The sequence below is a fragment of the Corapipo altera genome, unplaced genomic scaffold (genome assembly GCF_003945725.1).
Source record: "Corapipo altera isolate COAL_440 unplaced genomic scaffold, ASM394572v1 49, whole genome shotgun sequence".
Taxonomy (NCBI): domain Eukaryota; kingdom Metazoa; phylum Chordata; class Aves; order Passeriformes; family Pipridae; genus Corapipo; species Corapipo altera.
In genome coordinates, this window is record NW_020884879.1 from 2,974,449 (window position 1) to 2,992,814 (window position 18,366).

The window sequence follows — 18,366 nt, forward strand, 5'->3', positions numbered from 1 at the left end:
GAGTCAATCTCTCGGACAAAGTTTCCCTCTTCTGCAGTTGTTTCTGTCAAAAGGGAATGATTAAGATAACTATAAATTATATTAATGTTGTCCTTAAAAAGTCATAAGGAAATCTGCTGTGAGACAGGCTGCTGTTCACCTGGAATACAGAAACATGCCTGTTTGTTTCCCAAACAGTCATTTGCCACAGACAAACAGAGACTAAATGGAAATATATAGAGCCTTATGGTGATTTGAAAGATAGGAATGCTGGGAAGCACTACTGGAGCAGTATAGCCAAGGCTCTCCTGCAGTTCAATGTCCAATATCAGAGTGCACTAGGTGGTTCTTGGATTTGTCATTTTGGAAATATTTGCAAGAGTCACAACAAAATTTTCAGTTTAGAAATTATTTTGTTCCCATATCATATTAGCTCCATTTCCCTTCTGTCATTGTCATTTACAAGAATATTGACATATAAACCAATGTTTGTTTTGTTAAGCTCATTTTCTCTTCCTACCTATTTCCCTTCTGAAATCATGAGGTGAACTATTTGCAGAAACAATATATTTGATAAATAAACTCCTTTTCCTTTTCACAAATTATCTGGGAAATGACATTGATTTTTTTATTACTTTGTTCATTATCTAAAGTATTTGTCAAATTCTTCCAATAAAATTCCAAACCATGCATTGCTGTCATAGTTATCATTAACAATTTGACTTTGTGATTTACTTTCTGGAGCCGAATCTTGAATAATTCTTCGTGTCATTTCCAAATCCCAAAGACACTGTTAATTTGCTTTGCAGGAGCATCTTCTAGTTCCTGCCATGCATCAGGATGACAATATGCTATGTGCTGCATAAAAGCAGATCAAAAAAATTCTTATTCCAATACCCAGTCTAAGTCAAGAAACAGCTGGATATTAGAAAGAAAGCCAGAGCACAACAACAGGTGGGTAGGACAGACTTTGGGGCAGCATGCAAGCAGTCAGAGTTGTGAAATATTTTGCAGGCATTATAGCAAAAAAGCAGACTTTGGAAATGCAATTAGGTACTTTACATAAATACTGAAATAAATTTGGTTTATTCATTGATCTGATAGTTATTTAATATTGCTTGAGTTCTTCCCAGACTTTGTAGGCTAGCTGCAGGAACAACTCTGGTATCAAAATGTCTAGAAAAACAGTATTTGTAAAGATATTTGTAATTTCCATTACCATTTCTTGTAATTACATTTTCAGAGAGTAAGAGCAAACATAGGAAAATGTACTTTCTCGACCTTTAGTTTAAAAGTCAATTTCCTAAGTTCAATGAGAATTTTCCCCATAATTTTCCACAAGAAGCTCGTGTCTCTTTAAAACTAATAATCACCATTTCAATATATAAAATCAAGCTTAAGCAGAATCAGGCCAGAGTATATCATATATGGCTGCTGGGATTATATAATGGGAAAAATCTCATTGATTTTTATAAAGCGTTGGATCCCAGAGATTTTAAAATTAGGCATGGAAGTTGACCCAGTTTGGGTGGAAAAAGCTTACAGAATCCCAGAGAAGACCACAGCCCAGGGAAAAGTCTCAGGAGGTACAGTTATTTTTAACCTTTTGGACCTGCATGACAAAGAATGAATTCTGAAAACTCTAGGCAGAAAAGAAGTATTTAGTTTCGGAATTTTAGAATCCTCTACCCCCACCCCTAGATCTTGACCCTGGCAGAAAACTTGCACAGCAAACTTTTTTTTTGGATTAAGAAAAAATTTTGGAGTAGACTGAAGCTGCCATTTCACTCATCTCTCCACAAGCAAGGAAGACAAAAGGAAAACATTTTCTAGGATGTGGTTCAATGGAAAGAACAGAATATGCAAGGTTAGACTGCCAAGACAGAAAGTGTTTTTGCTTTAGCTGAAATCAAGAAAGTTAAATTTGTAACCAAATATGGCATAGATATATTGTTGAGTATAAAGATGCACTTACACTCAGAATTAATATTTGAAAGTTGCTCTAGGAAATGCTGCAATTTCCCAGCGATTAAGTGTGCCTCATTAGATGATTCAAAAAAACTTTGATCTGGACAAGTATTCTTTTGAAATTGTAATTGAATTTTCTTTCAACCCATTGCAGGTTTCAGCCCTTCTTATGAATATGATGGGACCATTAGCTGAATAATTTTATTATACATGCTGAACAGCATTTCAGATATAAATTTGTTTGCAGTGGAGTAAAATTAAACTGGTATTTGTGTTTCAAATCAGGTGAGGATAAGACGCTTGTATTGGTACCTGGTCTTATCATACCAGTGTGTATATTTTTAGTTGCTCTGAAATGGGAAGAGGACCAAGTAGACTTTATTTTAACAATCTAGTTATATAGTACTTGCCATTCATGGATTGAAAACCTCACTACTGTTTCAGCTTCTTTATACCATATAGAAAGGCTAGCTTAGGTCTTTAACACGCTTCCATTCCCATATCCCTAAGAAGAGAAAGGTAAGGATGTGCAAACAACAGAAGCAGAACAAGGATGGATACTCTGGGTCTAATTTCCAAAGACCCTTCTAAACCCCTGGGGTGCAAATTGGATGGAGAACCATCAGTGAGGCAGGGGAGTCCAAGATGGCTGGACATAGACTTGCTGGTCTATGACTTCTGTAGTATCTCCCACAGTCATTTTAAGGATGCCTTTTATTAGTCAGTATGGAAATTTTACATCATGGGACTTCGGAGAAGCTCACGAAACCAATGGTGTGATCAGCAACAGCCAGGAGAACATGTGGACACAGAGCTCACTCCTCCCTGATTCTTTCCAGTCCTGCCCACACTGGGATCTTCCCCAAGCAACCCCAGCATGCCAGGCCTTGCCCCACACAGGCAGGGCAGGCAGCTCCAGCCCTGTGAACCACCAGGCTCCAGCCCCAGCTGTTTGCTGCTGGCACTCAGGGAGCAGCAGCTCAGCAAATAGGCAGTTTTGGGCAATCCTGTCTGAGTTACCCTTTACTGCTGCTCTCTCTCATTCCTGCCATTCTGTGCCTGTCAGGCATCCCAGGGCAATACTTCTGGGACAGTGCTGGGAATAACTTGGGGGATTTATCTTGTTGCTTTGTTTTGGTTTGTTTCGGGTTTTTTAATGTTTTCTTATTTTTCTGCTCAAGCCAGATCAAATTCCAGATCATGTCCAAGCCTTGGCACAAATGCGAAGGCAATGCACTGTGGCACTGGCAGAAGGTGGCAATGCCTTAAGCTGGTATTGCCAATGAGGACACGGGCAATTTCTCAGATGGAAATCACTGGCCTCACAGCCCTATTTTGTTAACAGAGCTGAACGTTTCTCATTCATTGCAAGCTGGCTTTGTTTGAGTCCTACTTCCAATTTTCAGTGTAAGAAAAATAATTCTAAGTCAGTGCCTTAGAAATTATTTTTTTTAATATATATAATAATCTTCCCTAGCTCTTAAAAACTTTTCCTTTTTCACTCACAAATTTCAGTGTTGTCACCTTAGCCCAGAAGTCAGCAGTGCAGTCCTGCCCTGTTGATCCTCAGCCATCTGCTGTTACAGACATAACACAAAAGCACACGACCACAGAAAAGAGCTTGGACAAACTTCATTCTAAGGCAAAGAAAGACTCAGATTTCATTGATCTACAATTTGACATTCAGTTCCTGCAACTGAATAGAAAAAAGGCATTTATAACCTATTAAAAACCCAAGGATGATTTTAGTCTTTTTTTTCTTCTTGTTGGAGAAATCAGTCTTTGAGAATAGCCTGGGAGTTGCGAATAAAAAAGAACTTTGCTGTGTTTATTTAGAGAACCTAACCCCTTGGAGCCAGCATTTTCACTAATGCATTTTACATTAGCGTGCTGCATCAGGAAAGCCTGACTTTTGGTGCCAGGGGGGTAATTAATATCAGATCATGTTTGCAAAATGGTTGTGTTTATGTGGGAATGAGGACTGTGCTCTAACTGGCAGGGTTTGAAGTACTCAACTTTTGCTACGAAGCTTCAACAACTTGCTAGGGTGGGATGTTGAAATTAACGGACTAGGTCTTGGTAACTTAGTAGAGCTGAAGCTCCTGAAGAGAGCTGCAGCCCTTAGGATTCTGTTCAGAAACCTTTAAGGAGAGTCTGAAGAGTTTTAAAAATGTGAGGAGATTGGAGGTAACATAGAAATAGTCGTTTTGTTCCTGCAGTCTCAGATGTTCCAGGAAGGCCAAAATACGCACAATGGGGTTGTCGTTCCCCAGTACATACTCCCACCTCCATCACTCCCGAGTCCCTGCACTTACTAGCTAGGAAGTATCCGTAAGTGATGCAAAAGTATTTTTTCAGCACTCCTCAGTAAAGGTGCTTGCTTTAGAATACACATTAGATAGCATGGTCTAAAGCAGTAGGTGCAGGTCAATTGAGTAACTCTGAAAACCAGTTTCTGGTGAGGTCTACGTCCTCCAGGGGCTTTATGGTGCCACTCCAATGCTCTCTACCATAGGAAGTGCATTCCCCCTGTACTTGGCACCAAGCTGCTCAGCAGACCTGCTTCTTCCTCCAGAGAAAGAGGAAGCATACAAGATCTTCTTTATGCCCTCTTCCTTCGAACTCAAGCAAGGGTGTTTAGGGAATGGGAACTCCACTCGTGATGGTGATACAGCCTCATTCCCTTGCACAGGCACTGTCTGCAGCTCCAGCTGGGACATCTCCAGCTCAGCTGAAGGTGATGATGGAAGGATATCCTGAGCATCATTAAGTTCTCAGTATCAAAAAGAGAAGCAAATCATAAAAGACGGTTTGAGCAATCTGATCTAGTGGAAGGTGTCCCTGCCCACGGCAAGGGGCTTAGAACTAGATGATCTTTAAGGTCCCTTCCAACCCAAGCTATTCTTTAATTGTAAGGTGGTGCCTAAGAACAGCCTATTTAGTAGATGATGTGGATTCTCACCTCCCCAAAAGCCACAGTTTCTTAACATCAGTTAGGAAACCTGGAATGCTGCTTAATAATGTTGATAATCACTCAGGAGCATGGGACCCACTGAATCATAACATCATGAATTGTAGGCAAAGTTTAAAATTAAAGGATGTTTTCTGAAGTTAAAAAGAGTAAGAGTGCAACCAAATAGCAGCAACAACTAATGTTCAAAATGAGAGTTTTACCTACTGGTTTCCCAGCATCCATTTCCATGAGATGTGGCAGCTGGCAGGTTCTCTGCAAGACCATTTATTTACTCCCTCCCCATCAGATCCTTTGTTGGAAGTTCATGACTCCCTCAGTGCTGGTGGGGATTAAAAGTAAAGGTGTAATCTATGTTAGAGCTAATATATGTTTCGTACTATAATGAGCCAATATACTATTATGGATCTTGTGGTCAGCTCACTGTGTTTGATAAATACGATCAATACATGTTATTCCCCTCTGAGATCCACCCCCCATCATCTTTTCATACTCACCTCTTGCCAGTAGTCATTTGGGGATAATTATCCCCGCCAAGAGCCTACCTCTAATGTGCCCACTGTCTTTGGTTCTGTCATAAATTGGTCTGATATGGGCACTAAGATAACAAACCTGAACTGTATTGCTATTATTGCTGTTATTTTACTAGTTCCTTGATCCTAGAATAGGGCTAGCAATCTAATAATTTGTATATATAATTTACTGTAGTAAAATTCTATGTACCTAACAAATTTCTCCTCATCAGATATTCACATAACCGATTATTCCTACCTAAGTTGAGGAATGATGTCCTAAGCTAGAATACTCTTCAGCAACACTGTCTACAGCTTTTGTTCTCTGTGAAGTGATGGACCACCTCTTCTTTTTTTCCTATCAGTATCTCTGAATAATTATAGTTCATTTTGTGGCTTGCCTTAATTTAATTTCAATGTGTTCTACTATTATTTTAAGCTTTTTCCTAACAATGAGAGCTTTTGGTGCACTTTCTCCTTTGTTTGAAGGCACTGATGAGCTCTTGATCATCCATTGGGGTAATTTGTACATATACCATAGTATAATTTCTTTATAATAGTATAATTTTCTTTATAATTTCTTTAAGGACTTGCCAACTCTCCTGAACTTCTTTTTTAGACTTTTTTTCCCCATATGAAAGTTTTTATTTTCTGAGATTACAGATGTCTTTTTTTTTTTGTGGAAGTTTGCTGTTTGTTAGGTTTCCTGAGGAAAAGTGAACTCCTTGACAAAATTCAACCAAATTTGACAAATTTCACACAACTCTGAGAGAGATGTTTCAAGACATTATACTCCTACCATCACCATGAAAGAAGCCAGCTAGGAAAGAAATGAGATTTTATAAATACTTCAGCAGAGTGTTGTTAGAGCTCAACTCGTTAGGCATCAGAGAATCCAACCATATATTTAATCTTGATACTACAATGCAAAAGTGGCAAGGTTGTCTCTGGTTGTTCAAAACATTATTTGCTCCTCTCCTTCCTTCCTTTTCTAAAAGTAAAATCGTTCCACCTCATGATCTCTTACTTGGGGTGCCATTATAAGCCCTGTATTGAGAGATGATTATTCACTGATGAAGGAACACAGAAGGCATCTTCCATGTGGCTCCTTTCCCCATGCCTTCTGTATCAAAACTCTCCTAGGAACCTGCCTGCATTCTGCTGCATCCTTTTCCCAAGATATGTTTCAGAGCTACCATTCCCCATTATCCTCAGCTCCTGCATTTCAAATGAGTTGGCTTGGTCAGTCAGAGAATGGCCAGGTACACCTTAGGCAGATCTAATTCAGAGCCTATAGTAAAATCTCACAATGACTGTATTTGCTCTCTTCCTACTTGGGAAGACCATTCAATTGGTCAACTTTTCATACCTCAGAGAAGATGTACTGCCTTATTCACTGACAAAGCATCTCCCCTCTTCAATTTGAAAAAAAGATGTGTATATGTTAATGTTCAAGACCAGTAAATAAATAAATAGAACCGTGTTTCTATTATGCCAATGCAGTTACAGCTTCAATCATACACTTAAGAATCTTTCTGTACATTTCTGTACTTACTGCACTTACACATAAACATCTGGAGTTTTAAGCTTATTGATTCAGTATCCTCATTCCCGTTCCTCCTCTGATCTTATAATACAAACCACCTCCTTTTATATAATCTTCGGTTCCTGACACTTTCTATTTCTGGGCACCAACATCTTCAACTGGGGGGGTGGGGGGGGACTGACTGTGCATCAGGAGTGGTGTGGATTTTGCAGTACTGTGTCCAGCCTTGCCCCACCCCTCAGCAAAGAACCTGATGAACTGGAGCAAATTCAGTGGAGGGCCACCAGGCTGAAGCGCTTGCCCTTCCATGGAGAGGAGGTTGTGAGCACAGGGCTTGTTCAGCTCAGATGAGATGGTTTGGGGTGGGACCTAACAGGAGCCTCTAAACATATAAAGGTAGGTCAGCAAGAAGACAAAGCCAGGTACTTCATGGCAGTGAACGGCTGGAGAACAAGAGATAACAGGTATGAGCTGAAACAAAAGAGGTTCAGACTTGCTAATAGAAGAAACTTTTTCATGTGGAGGAAAGACAGGCAGGGGAACATGGTTCCAGAGAGGTTGTGCAGTCTCCATCCTTGGAGGATGATCAGCAACCTGAATCTGACCCAGCTTTGACCAGGAGGTTGGAGTAGAGACCTCCTTAGGTCCCTTCCAATGTGTATTAGTTTATTATCTGAATTGTTGCCTTCCGAAAATGCCATCAGTCATCAAAGTTGTTGTAAACCATCGAGTTTGCCCTTCTCCCCCCTGTGTTGGCACTGGTGCTACAGACCCTCACTTGTCCTTGCACGTCTCCTGGGTTACATTAAGGAAGCCTTTATGCTTATTGATGTTTCTACGTTTCACCATCTATTCTTACTCCTAGTTACCTACACCCTCCCTTTACTCAAACATTTTTTTGCTTTGAAAGGCTACATTGCTCTCAGATTCATCAGTGTACAGTATGGTGGATAGATGGACCCTTTATACTCTCAGGGCCACAGATCTCATTTTAAACTCCAAATTTCTAAAGAGTCAAAGGAACTACTGAAGCAGGCAAATCAATCGGTCTCCATGTTCCTTGTCAGCAGAATTGGTGTCACATAAGACTGCTGCTTTTCTGCCTTCCCTGTTTCCTGCCAGAGAGCCAGAAAACCTGAATCAATGTGAAACTGAAGAACAAATAATACAGTACAGGCAACCTAGAACTAAGCTTTTGAGGTAATAAAGTATCAGTGCTGTCTTTATAGCAAGACCACAGCAACAGCCGTAACAAGCATCAATGAACACCAGGCTCCATTAGACATGTTAGCATGCATGCAAGGTACTTGTACTGGTGACAGATATCCTAGTACTAACCAAGCATCTATTTACGGTCCTAAGCTCATCCACTTGCCATCAAACAAAAATATTCTGTGGGATACAACAGAAACCTTCATGCCTGCCTCAGTTTTGCTATGTGCTTACCTTTCCCTGAGCCTGCGTGGACACAGGCTGATGACAAATCTGAAGCCAGTGTCACACTAGCAAAGACTTCATCATACTCCGTTGGGCAGGCTCTCTGTGCTTATGAAATTACAAACTCTGGCATTTATAGGCAGAACCCTTTTTACACAACAATAAGTTTCTAAGGAAGGTATTCCATGGTAGAAGGCAAACATTTTTTTTCCAAGTTGGAAACAGCTTTGTGAGCATATCGTTATCTAGGTGCTCAAATAAGAAAAGCTAGCTCTGAAATGATCTGTACCTTTGCTGGGGTCAAAAAGAGAAAAAAAAAAAAAGGAGAGATACCTTTTGAGATTGACACAGTATCAATTTAACAAGCAACTACCTTAACAAGCAAAGCCTTAATCAGCATTTAGAAATAAATTCTAAGAATTGTGGCACTTGTTTACCTTGTAGCCCTGTGGAAACAAAGTCTAAAGGTTCTATGCTGAGAAAAGCTACATCTGCAAAAATGTAAAGGTGGCAACTGGAGACTGAAAATGTTTCACTTGAAGTTTGCAAAAAAAATTCAAGAGGTACAACTGATGTAACTTAATTTCATGAAAACAAAATGTGTATTTCTATCAAGCCTGCCCTCACAAATGGCATTTTTCTACAAAAAATATCTGTAATGAACCTGTGTCAAGATGCCAACGCACTTCTGGCAACACCAACTGCAGTAGGTGATTAGAATTTATGCTGTGTAAAATTAACTTTTAGATTAAATGAAAATTATGAACCAAAATGCAAAAGCATTTATATGGCAATTCACCTAGGCCATTTGTTTAAAAAGTGTCACAGCAAGTGAAAATAACGCAGTGGTCTGAAGAGTTCACAGACTATTAGCTCTGACTATTCCAGCATCTTCCTTTCCAGCCCCAAAGCTCTTCCCACCAGAAACCCAAGGTGTACATCTGTGAAACCAATGACATACTGAACTGCCTTCATTTCATAAGACCAAGTGGAGAATGGTAAGAGAAAATTAGAAAAAAGTCCATAGAAAACTGAAAAATCTTCCCATTGCAGCATCAGATCTCAAGAAGGGGAAACCAGACATTCTGTTAGATTAGTCAGAATTTTTCTTGAAAAATTGTGTCATGGGAAGCTTAGCAGAGTTGAGTGGAAGTACCCATCATCTTACAAGACTGAAATCTAAGTATTTCATTACTGACATTATTTTGGAGATATATTTCACCATAATGAAAAAATAGTTTTCTGAACAGAACATTGCTACCCCAGTTCAGCTCTACAGTTCAGTTTAATTCTGGAACGTACACTAACAGTCTGCTGCTAGTAATGTCTACTTCCAGATTTTGCAGAGTGACATCCTAAATGTTATGATTTAAAAAAATTAAAAATCTAAATATACTCTGAACATTTACTGTCGAGGCACCAACAGAAGTATATTCCGCACTCTAGAATACTGCTTGTTGCATAAAGCTGTGAAACATGAGGTTCTACATTCTTTCAAAGTAAGCTTTTTGTCTCCTCTAAGTTAAATGTGCTCATGAAAGGAGGTTGCAGCGAGGTAGGGTTTGGGCTCTTCTCCCAAGTCATAATGATAGGGCAAGAGAAAATGGCCTCAAATTGTGCCAGGAGAGATTCAGATTGGGTATTAGGCAAAATTTTCTCCTCCGAAAGGGTTGTCAAGCATTGGAAAAGGCTGCCCAGGGAGCAGTGGAGTCACCATCGCTGGAGATGTTTAAAAGATGTGTAACTGTGGCAGCTGGAGACATGGTTTACTGGTGGACTTCGCACTGCCGGGTTAAGGACCTTAGAGGTCTTTCCCAACCTACACAATTTCACATTCTCATGTTTCCGTCCAACTCATTTTTTTAATCCTACAGAGCCCCTGGAGACTGAGTTTGCAGTTGTCCATGTCATAAGAAGCACTTCCTCTTATCATTTTCAAAGGTGTTGCCTTTAATTTTCATCATGTCGGTATCCTTACAAAAATTACACTGTTATGTGCTGCTGGTTTATACATATACATCTGAAACAACCCCAAACATACTAGATTTGCCCTTGACCGCTTGTTACCTACTTACCTTTTACCTGAGCTATCTTTTTGATATGGGAGAGACAAGGTTGAGCATAGTAATTCCGAGCTGAAAAAACCCCAATCAGTGTTACAGTGTTTTGTTAGGCGTTCCATACCACTGCTTTTGGAATATTTTGGTGGCACGGTGACTTTTGACACCCACTGAATGGAAGTTTTACTGTGCTGTCCTCTGAACTGCTCCTGACAGCTGATTAGCCATGTATGAGTAAATCGGAATTATCCCACCCAGTACTGTGATTGCAAACATCAGTAACTTCTGAAGTTCTGCAATGTATGCTCCATTGCATTTCTACAGTTTTAAGTCCTGCATAATCTAAGTAGCATCATTTTCACTCCACGCTGCTATCGGAATACTTACTATTTTCTCCAGTTTATTTGTATGCGTTAATCAGTGGTCCCAATAGAGTTCTACCATAATTTATTATAAATCTGCATCATTTGTGATATTTAGCATTTATTCCTATTTTCCCCCCACCACCTCACCTCCTCTCCAGTGCTTTGCAGTCCACCTTACTGCATGCTTTATTTTCATGGTAGTAGCTTCTCAGACAAATTCAGGCTTTGTGAACATAAAGATCAGTTTCATCAGACTGTGCTACGATTTTGTACTATAATTCTAGCAGACTGAGGGTCAGCTTTTATTATCCTTTTTTTGATTTTTTTTTGTTTGTTTTTTGTTTGGTTTGGGTTTTTTTTTGTTAACGAACATGTCATTTAGCATAGTACTTAAATTTTTTTTTTAAACTTACTATTTTATTCAGGTATCTATTTGCTTGAGAAGGTTTTTTTGGGGTTCATTTTACAGGATTTCTCCCTTATGCTTCTGCAACTGCTGCCCACGTAGGGAAAACCCACTACTTTCTTTCTGAACTTCTTCAGGGTTTCTGGCAGAATTCCACCTAGACTTGCTGAAGTAACATTTTCTCTTAATTTTGTAAATTTAAGTATTCTCACCTTTTTTGAATCTAAAATCTGATCTTTTTTTAAAAATCACATTGAAGTGTTTCAGCATCCTCTGTGGTGAGAACTGTAGAAGTACAATGATATTTTTGCATTTAAGTCCTTGCTCCCCTTTAATCAGGTGCATTTTCTCAAAAAAAAAATCAATTACTTTAAACATTTTGAAGGAATTTAGGTATGAAAATGGAAGTGGGACTATTTGCAGAAAGATACATTTATCCTGCTCTATAAAGTAAATGCTTACTTATTTTACAACATTGTGAAGTCAGTTTCAATTGAAACAGTGAGCCGGCTTCTTCCTTTTGTGAGTTACTCACAGAGCAGAAAAGAAAATAAAACCATATGAAAAGAGCAAAATACAATGGCAAAAATCACAGCCCTACAATAACTAAAAGTCACTGAATACACTGACCCCTCCTCTTTACTCTTTAAACATCTGTGTCATTTCTGTTCACATACTTGATTTGCTGTGCCAGTCCCCTCCTTATTTTCTACATTCTACAGGTAAAGTGCCAATTCCAAAACCGTTTTCACTAGTTCACTATTGGGTGGATTTTATTTAATAAGGAAGACTTACTAAAATGAACCTCGTATCTTGCCATTTCATGCTGGTCCTCTTGTGCGTTCCTGCTTCTTTCATTTAGGGAAAACTGGTTCCTTTTTAATATATCATTTTAGTAGAAATACTTTCACATGGAGCTATCTCCTCTCAAGTTGTTCTTCTGGCATAGTATCAGAGGAATAAGGTAATTTTTGTCACCACCAATTAAAAAGTTTTACGAAACAGGACCGTTATAAAACAATTAAACCTTGCAAATGCAGTAGTCTCTAGGAGGGAAACCCTGGAGGAAATTCTGCTTATTAAAATTGCAATTTTACTTTCCATTAAAAAGGAGAATAAGACAACAGAAGATGGGTTGGCAAGACAAATTATTTCTTAATGTCAGTTGAGCTTATTTCAAATGAGATAACATATCTACACCAGGTTGGGTTCAACATATTTTTGTCTCCTCAACTCATTTATCTAATTCAGTCATCTTGATTATAGCCTCATGGACCTTCATTTTCACAGGAAGAATTTCTTAACAAACAACCTACACAACATGCTGATTACTGAACAGTTAATTCTAATTAACTTGGCTATGGTAAGAGAATTTTGATAAAGTCCTAGACTGCAAATACAGTTTGGTTATTCTAGCCAAACTTCTATAAAATCAAAACCCTCAGCAGAGTCTCCAGACAAGACATCAAAGTAACAGGGATCTAATTTAAAGAAACAAATGAGAAAATTAAAATCACAAATAATTTATTCTTCCGTTAGAATTCATGGAGTACAGTTTTAAATAGCAATGAAGTACACAGTGGTAGAAAATTGGCACAGAACCTACAAGCTTTTCATTCATAATAATGTTCCTCATCCCATATCTGTTCAAATCTTGATGTGTATTTTCTACTGACTTTAAGAAAACTGTTTTCCCTTTAAAAAGGATGAACAAATTGAAAATCTTGTCTTTCATGTATAATGTCATACATATTAGGAACACCAGTTGAATTTCTATTTTTTTTCCCCGAACATTGATTGCCAACTGAAAAAAACCAAAATATTATTTTACTCCTGGACTAATTTTAACTTTTATCCTTTATAAATGTTGCCAGGAATTCCTGAATGCATATATTTCTGCAGAACAGAATATACTTTTACTTATCTGATACACAGTTGCAGGACAGTCTCAAAACCAATTTTTTGTGTACTATGCTATTGATCAAGGTGCTGCCTCTATCTCACATGCAACACTAGAAGCATTAATGCAACTCAAAACAAAATTTGGCATTTACCTCACCAACAGGTTTTATATTTGATGTTATAAAACATCCCCTTGGTCTCATGTTAACCAATAAGAAAAACAGACACACACAAAAAATGCCCCCTTTCTAAAATTATCAACTCCCAGTTAGAAAAGTTGTCCTGGTTCCGGCCAGGACAGGGTTAATTGTTGCAGTAGCCAGAGGGGCATGGTTGGGACCCGGAGGTTATTCTGCACCACCTCAGGTCATTTAGCCTGGGGTGGTTCATAAATTGCTGGGCTCCACAGGGTGAGCAACTGCGTGTGACTCATTTGCCTCTTTTTTGTACCCTCTGTCATTAGTATTGTTGCTGTTACTGTTTGTTTTCTGTTTTCTTATCTCATTGCTGTTTACAGTAAATTGTTCTTATGTCAACATGTGATCTTTACATTTTGTGCCTCTAATTCTCCTCTCCAGCCACTCCAGAAGAGGTGGAGGGGGAAGCAGGTATGTGGATTGGAGTGTGTCAGTGGGAACACAAAATTGGGGAATACCATTCCTAAACCACAACAAAAGTTTAGATAGGTTTTACAAAGTCCTCTAGGCTATTTTGATACATAAAAATTATTCAACTAAAGGTTAAAATACACTTATACAATACAGTCCTGTTCTCCATATTCTTTTTCAAGTTCTTTGCATATTCAAGCCAAGTAAAATTAACACTTGTCATTTTCTTTGTTATTGCAATTAATAAGAGGGATTACAGCCTGCTTATGCAAAGCTCTGACAAAACACTTGAGAAATAAAACCCAAACGTTTGTTACCCAAAAAACGTTGCAGAAAATTGTCAAACTGTTAGAAACAATTTTTACAAAACCGCTTCACTCAGAAAAATTGGAAAGCTTAAAAAATTAATCTTTGCACAAGACTATATTACACTGTCTTTAATTATGTTCCCATTTAGATAACTGGGATTCTCTATCTTTATATGTGAACCTATCAGTGATGTAGGATGCTCTCCATCTTTTTTCACTCTTATCTTGATCGTACACCATTTCAAGACTAATACAATCAAGCACTTACCATGTCCTACCCATTCTAACAGTAGATTTGTTATCCTGCCCAGCGAGTAGTGTACTGTCTTGCATATTCACCCCATGAAAAACATTATATACAAAATATTGCTGCTGTAAAAAGTGTGCATTTCCCCTTTCCCCCCTACAAAAAAAATCCATGGAAAAAAATATTAAATTCCCATAACCTTCATAAACATACAAAGCTGTTCACACCTTTCAGTCAGTAACAGTCTATTTGACATACAGTCCTCAACTCACTGCAAATTGTTATGTCACAGATTTTCTGTCCAATATTGCCATCTAGAGTAGAGATGTGAAATCAGTTTCTGAGAATCTACAGTCTTTAATAATTAACCCATAAAGACTGCATACCGTAACACAGCCACAAGATTTTTCCAAAAGCTAGGTGGAATGGGAGGTTCTCATCTTGGGAAGATGTCCACAGTGCTGAGGAGACAATATGGCTGCTAACAAATATTGCCTACCGGAATGTGAGTACTTTTTCACTGTTGATAATTTCCATATTGACCCTAAAAAAAAAATTCAAAATATATAATTAGATCACAAGGCACATTTTCCTGTATTAAAAGCTGAAATCAGAAGACCATCCAAATAAACTGTGATGTTAAAAGGTGGAAACAAATAACAATAAATGATAAACTGATATAAGTAACTGGTATAGTTTCATCTCACTAAAAATCCTTCGTGCTTTGATGTAAATGTAAGACCAATGACACAGATTTAAATCGAGGAACCTGGATCAAAACAGTATACCTTTACATTCAAAAGACTGCTGTGAAATTTGCAGAACATCAGTAAAAAATAAAAGATGGGGATTACTTCGCACCTGAACTTTGAAAATTATTTCAAAAGGACAAGGTCACCTAAATTCAAAGTAATTTAGGAAACTAACCATGACACAGAGATACCTAAAAATATTCACCTATCAAGTATTACAGAATTGTACATGTATCTCAAAAACCAAGGCACATCCCAGTGAACATGAAGAACTAGTCCACATATCCTATGGGAAGCAATTATTCCACAGATCCAATACACAGAGTTATTACCCTTATTGATATTCTCCTTCTTTTGAAAGAATGTCATGTACTGCAGAGGAGGGCAGAGGTGAAAGCATCAATGCTACAAGCTTACCATGATCCTTCACCACAGGGTTCAAGGTTTGCAGAAGAAAGCAGTTGCTAGGAAGTGAACGTGTCCCGAACTGCAGTCTTGCCACCATTCCGCGTTAAGTACCATCATGATAAGGTGGTATTTTAAATTTCAGCTTTATGTTGCAATGTTACTTTTGTTACACTGTAATATAACAATCAGTCACGAAGAAGAGTTTCACAACAGCTGCTAGATGAGAATTTGAGCAGCGCAATTCCTATGGGAATGGCTAGTATGAAAGAGAGGTCTTCTATAATTGAGTTTCCCAGTGGAACTTAAGACTGCACAAACTAGAGGAGCAGAGCCTATCTACAGAGAGGGTTATCCACTCCTACTGCAAGAAAAACTGAAAGAAACTCAGCAAATTGTGATTAAACTTCCTTGACCCTATATTTGCCAAAACCAAAGGATTTTGCTGTAGCTTATTGTTTGCAGAGAAAGTCACCAGTTCCATGCATAAACATTGTGTTTATCTGATAATTAGAAGTAACTGCATCTCTAAACTACTATACTGAAAGACTTTGTTCCTTCTTCCTTGTCTTTTTTAATTTCTGTAGAAAGCAAGTCAACTGTTCTCCTTTAAAAATGTGGGCAACTGTGACTATTCTCACTTCCAAGGGAAAGTTTTTCTTGAAAGTTCAACTGATCTTCTACTGACATATCAGGATTTTATTTAAATGCTAGAACCTCAACTTGATCATTTAGTTGATCTTCATTTTATTTATGCCAAGGAAAGTAACAGTGTATGTTTTAATGACATTTCTGAACGATTCATACTGCAAAGATTAGGTATTTTATAGTTTAGTACCTTCTACAGGAATAAAACTTCTGCTTCATCCTGTAATTCTAAACCAGATTTTTTTACAGGAGTCCCTCACTACAACTCTAGCCTGAAGTTATGGTGGGTTGTTGTTTCTTTGTTTTAAACTTATCTTAGCAGTGGTAGGAAGGAAGCAGTTGATTTTTGGGACACTGTTTTCCCATGTTCGGTGCCCCCTCATACTGCTCAGAGAAAATCTATGCACAAAGAGGTTTCATGTCTTCCCGTACAGTTCTACAGCTAAAAGACCTCAACTGAGCACCTGACACGGAGAGGAAGATTAGGATTAGGATTTGTGTTTGTGGAAAATCAATTCAACTATTTCTACTGCAAAGCAGTGATGAAAAACAATCCACCATTAGATTTAGGAACCTTATCTTTCATTTTATTTATTCACCATGAGTTTATGAAACCTTATACTTAACTTTTAAAGTCCAAAAAGATTGCCTGGAGGGCTTCACTTTGCCAAATTGCATTAAAACTTAGCAAACTCAGGAGAGAATGACTAGTCACAACTCCAGACAAATGATTCTGGGTAACTCAACAAGAAATAAAACCCGGGAGAACTGTATATACGTACCTGAGAGATCACGTCCTCAAATTCATTAGTTTAAATGTCCATAAGAATCTTAAGATTATTAAATGAGTGTGTAAGAACCACAATTTTTCTCATCAAACGAAAGAATACCTGGTCATATCCATAAGGCCTCTGCTGGGGTGGCTGGGGTGGTCCAGGCTGCGTGGGTCTGTATCCCCCATACTGCTGGCCTTGTCCTTGTGGATAATTGGGATACTGAGGTCCTGGACCACTCTGGGAGGGGCCTGGAGATCATGCAAATGGAAAAAAAAAGAAAATAAAATAAAAGAAAAAAAGACTATTTAAGGTGTTGGAAAGAAAAAAACAGTAAAAGCATTGAATTTTACAGCTGAGCAGGGTTAAGAAATATTACTACTGTGTAGTTAGGTCTCTTGAGTGGCCCTCCTTTCTCCCTGGAAAGCACCTTTTCTGACAGGGCCTGTGCTCCAATCACAGAAACATCTACCTTTATTTATATATTCATTATGTAATACCAATGCATGCAAGTTCCACAGACAAGGTCATAGGACAGAGAAGAAAAAGGCAAGAAATGATGAATGATAAACATGAACCCTTTCCAGGATTTAGGGAAGCAGCCTCCTCCTGCTGTATGCTGCTCCAGTTACAGAAGTTTATAATGCCAGAAGCAGCCAGATGATCAGCATTTGGACCTTCTGAAGAGACCAGCAGTACCTCACTGACAGAGAGTGAGTTCTCACACCACAGCAGGCAATCATAAATGGGACGTCAGGCAAGCAAGTTCTATGCATACAGTGTGGGATGTGACAACCAGTAAAAACTATTGTGGGATGGAAAAAAGCACCATCTACTCCATACGCCTCTGACAATATTAGCTTTCCAGAAAAAGGCTAGGAAAAAATCCAAAACTTTGACTCCAGTCTTTTTTGGCTGTAAAAGGAAGTTGGTTTTTTTGTCAGCACAAACTCTTTCTGTTACTATTCACAGGGACTCAGCCTGTCTATCACTGGAAGCTGCCACAAGACAGTGCAGCCTCCAACACTGGAAGAGATGGTGCACTGTGTATTTCAGTGGCACTCCATATGAATCCTTTGCAGCGGATCTGTTAGATTTTTCAAGACCATCCCTGAAAACTGACTCTCCATTTTTAAGAGGTGAAGATGTGCAGCTTTTCAGAAGTGCTTTCTTTTAAACAAACCAACACTTTTTTTCCCCTCCCCTCAGAAGAAACAGATGTGTTGATATGGTGCTCGAGAGGGCTAGTTTTAGGTACAGGCACTGGACATTTAGATGACATCAGCTGGTAACTCTTTCAGTAGTATCTAAGATAGTCAAAAAGTTGACTTGGAGAAAAAAAGCTCCATAAGCTATTGCCATTCTCCTCAGGCCTCAAATCCCCTTGAACTATGCAGTTTCAGCTTTCTACAGTGAAACAAAACCTTAAAGATTGATAATAATGACTGAGATATTATTTTTTTTTTGCAAATTAGAAAG

The 18,366-nt window shown here is 38.5% G+C and overlaps 1 protein-coding gene across 6 annotated transcripts in view; it reads right to left on the reverse strand.

The window, feature by feature from the left end:
• Positions 1-12,751: 12,751 nt before the first annotated feature.
• The window catches only part of SS18 (SS18, nBAF chromatin remodeling complex subunit), a 46,033-nt gene continuing 40,418 nt past the window's right edge, over positions 12,752-18,366 (reverse strand). For all 6 annotated transcript variants that reach the window (XM_027638696.1, XM_027638699.1, XM_027638695.1 and 3 more), the window contains 2 exons: positions 17,005-17,138; positions 12,752-14,853 (listed from right to left, as the gene is read on the reverse strand). In XM_027638696.1, coding sequence (XP_027494497.1) covers positions 14,827-14,853; positions 17,005-17,138 — 161 coding nt within the window. In that variant the 3' untranslated portion in view covers positions 12,752-14,826. The remainder of the gene's footprint in view (positions 14,854-17,004; positions 17,139-18,366) is intronic.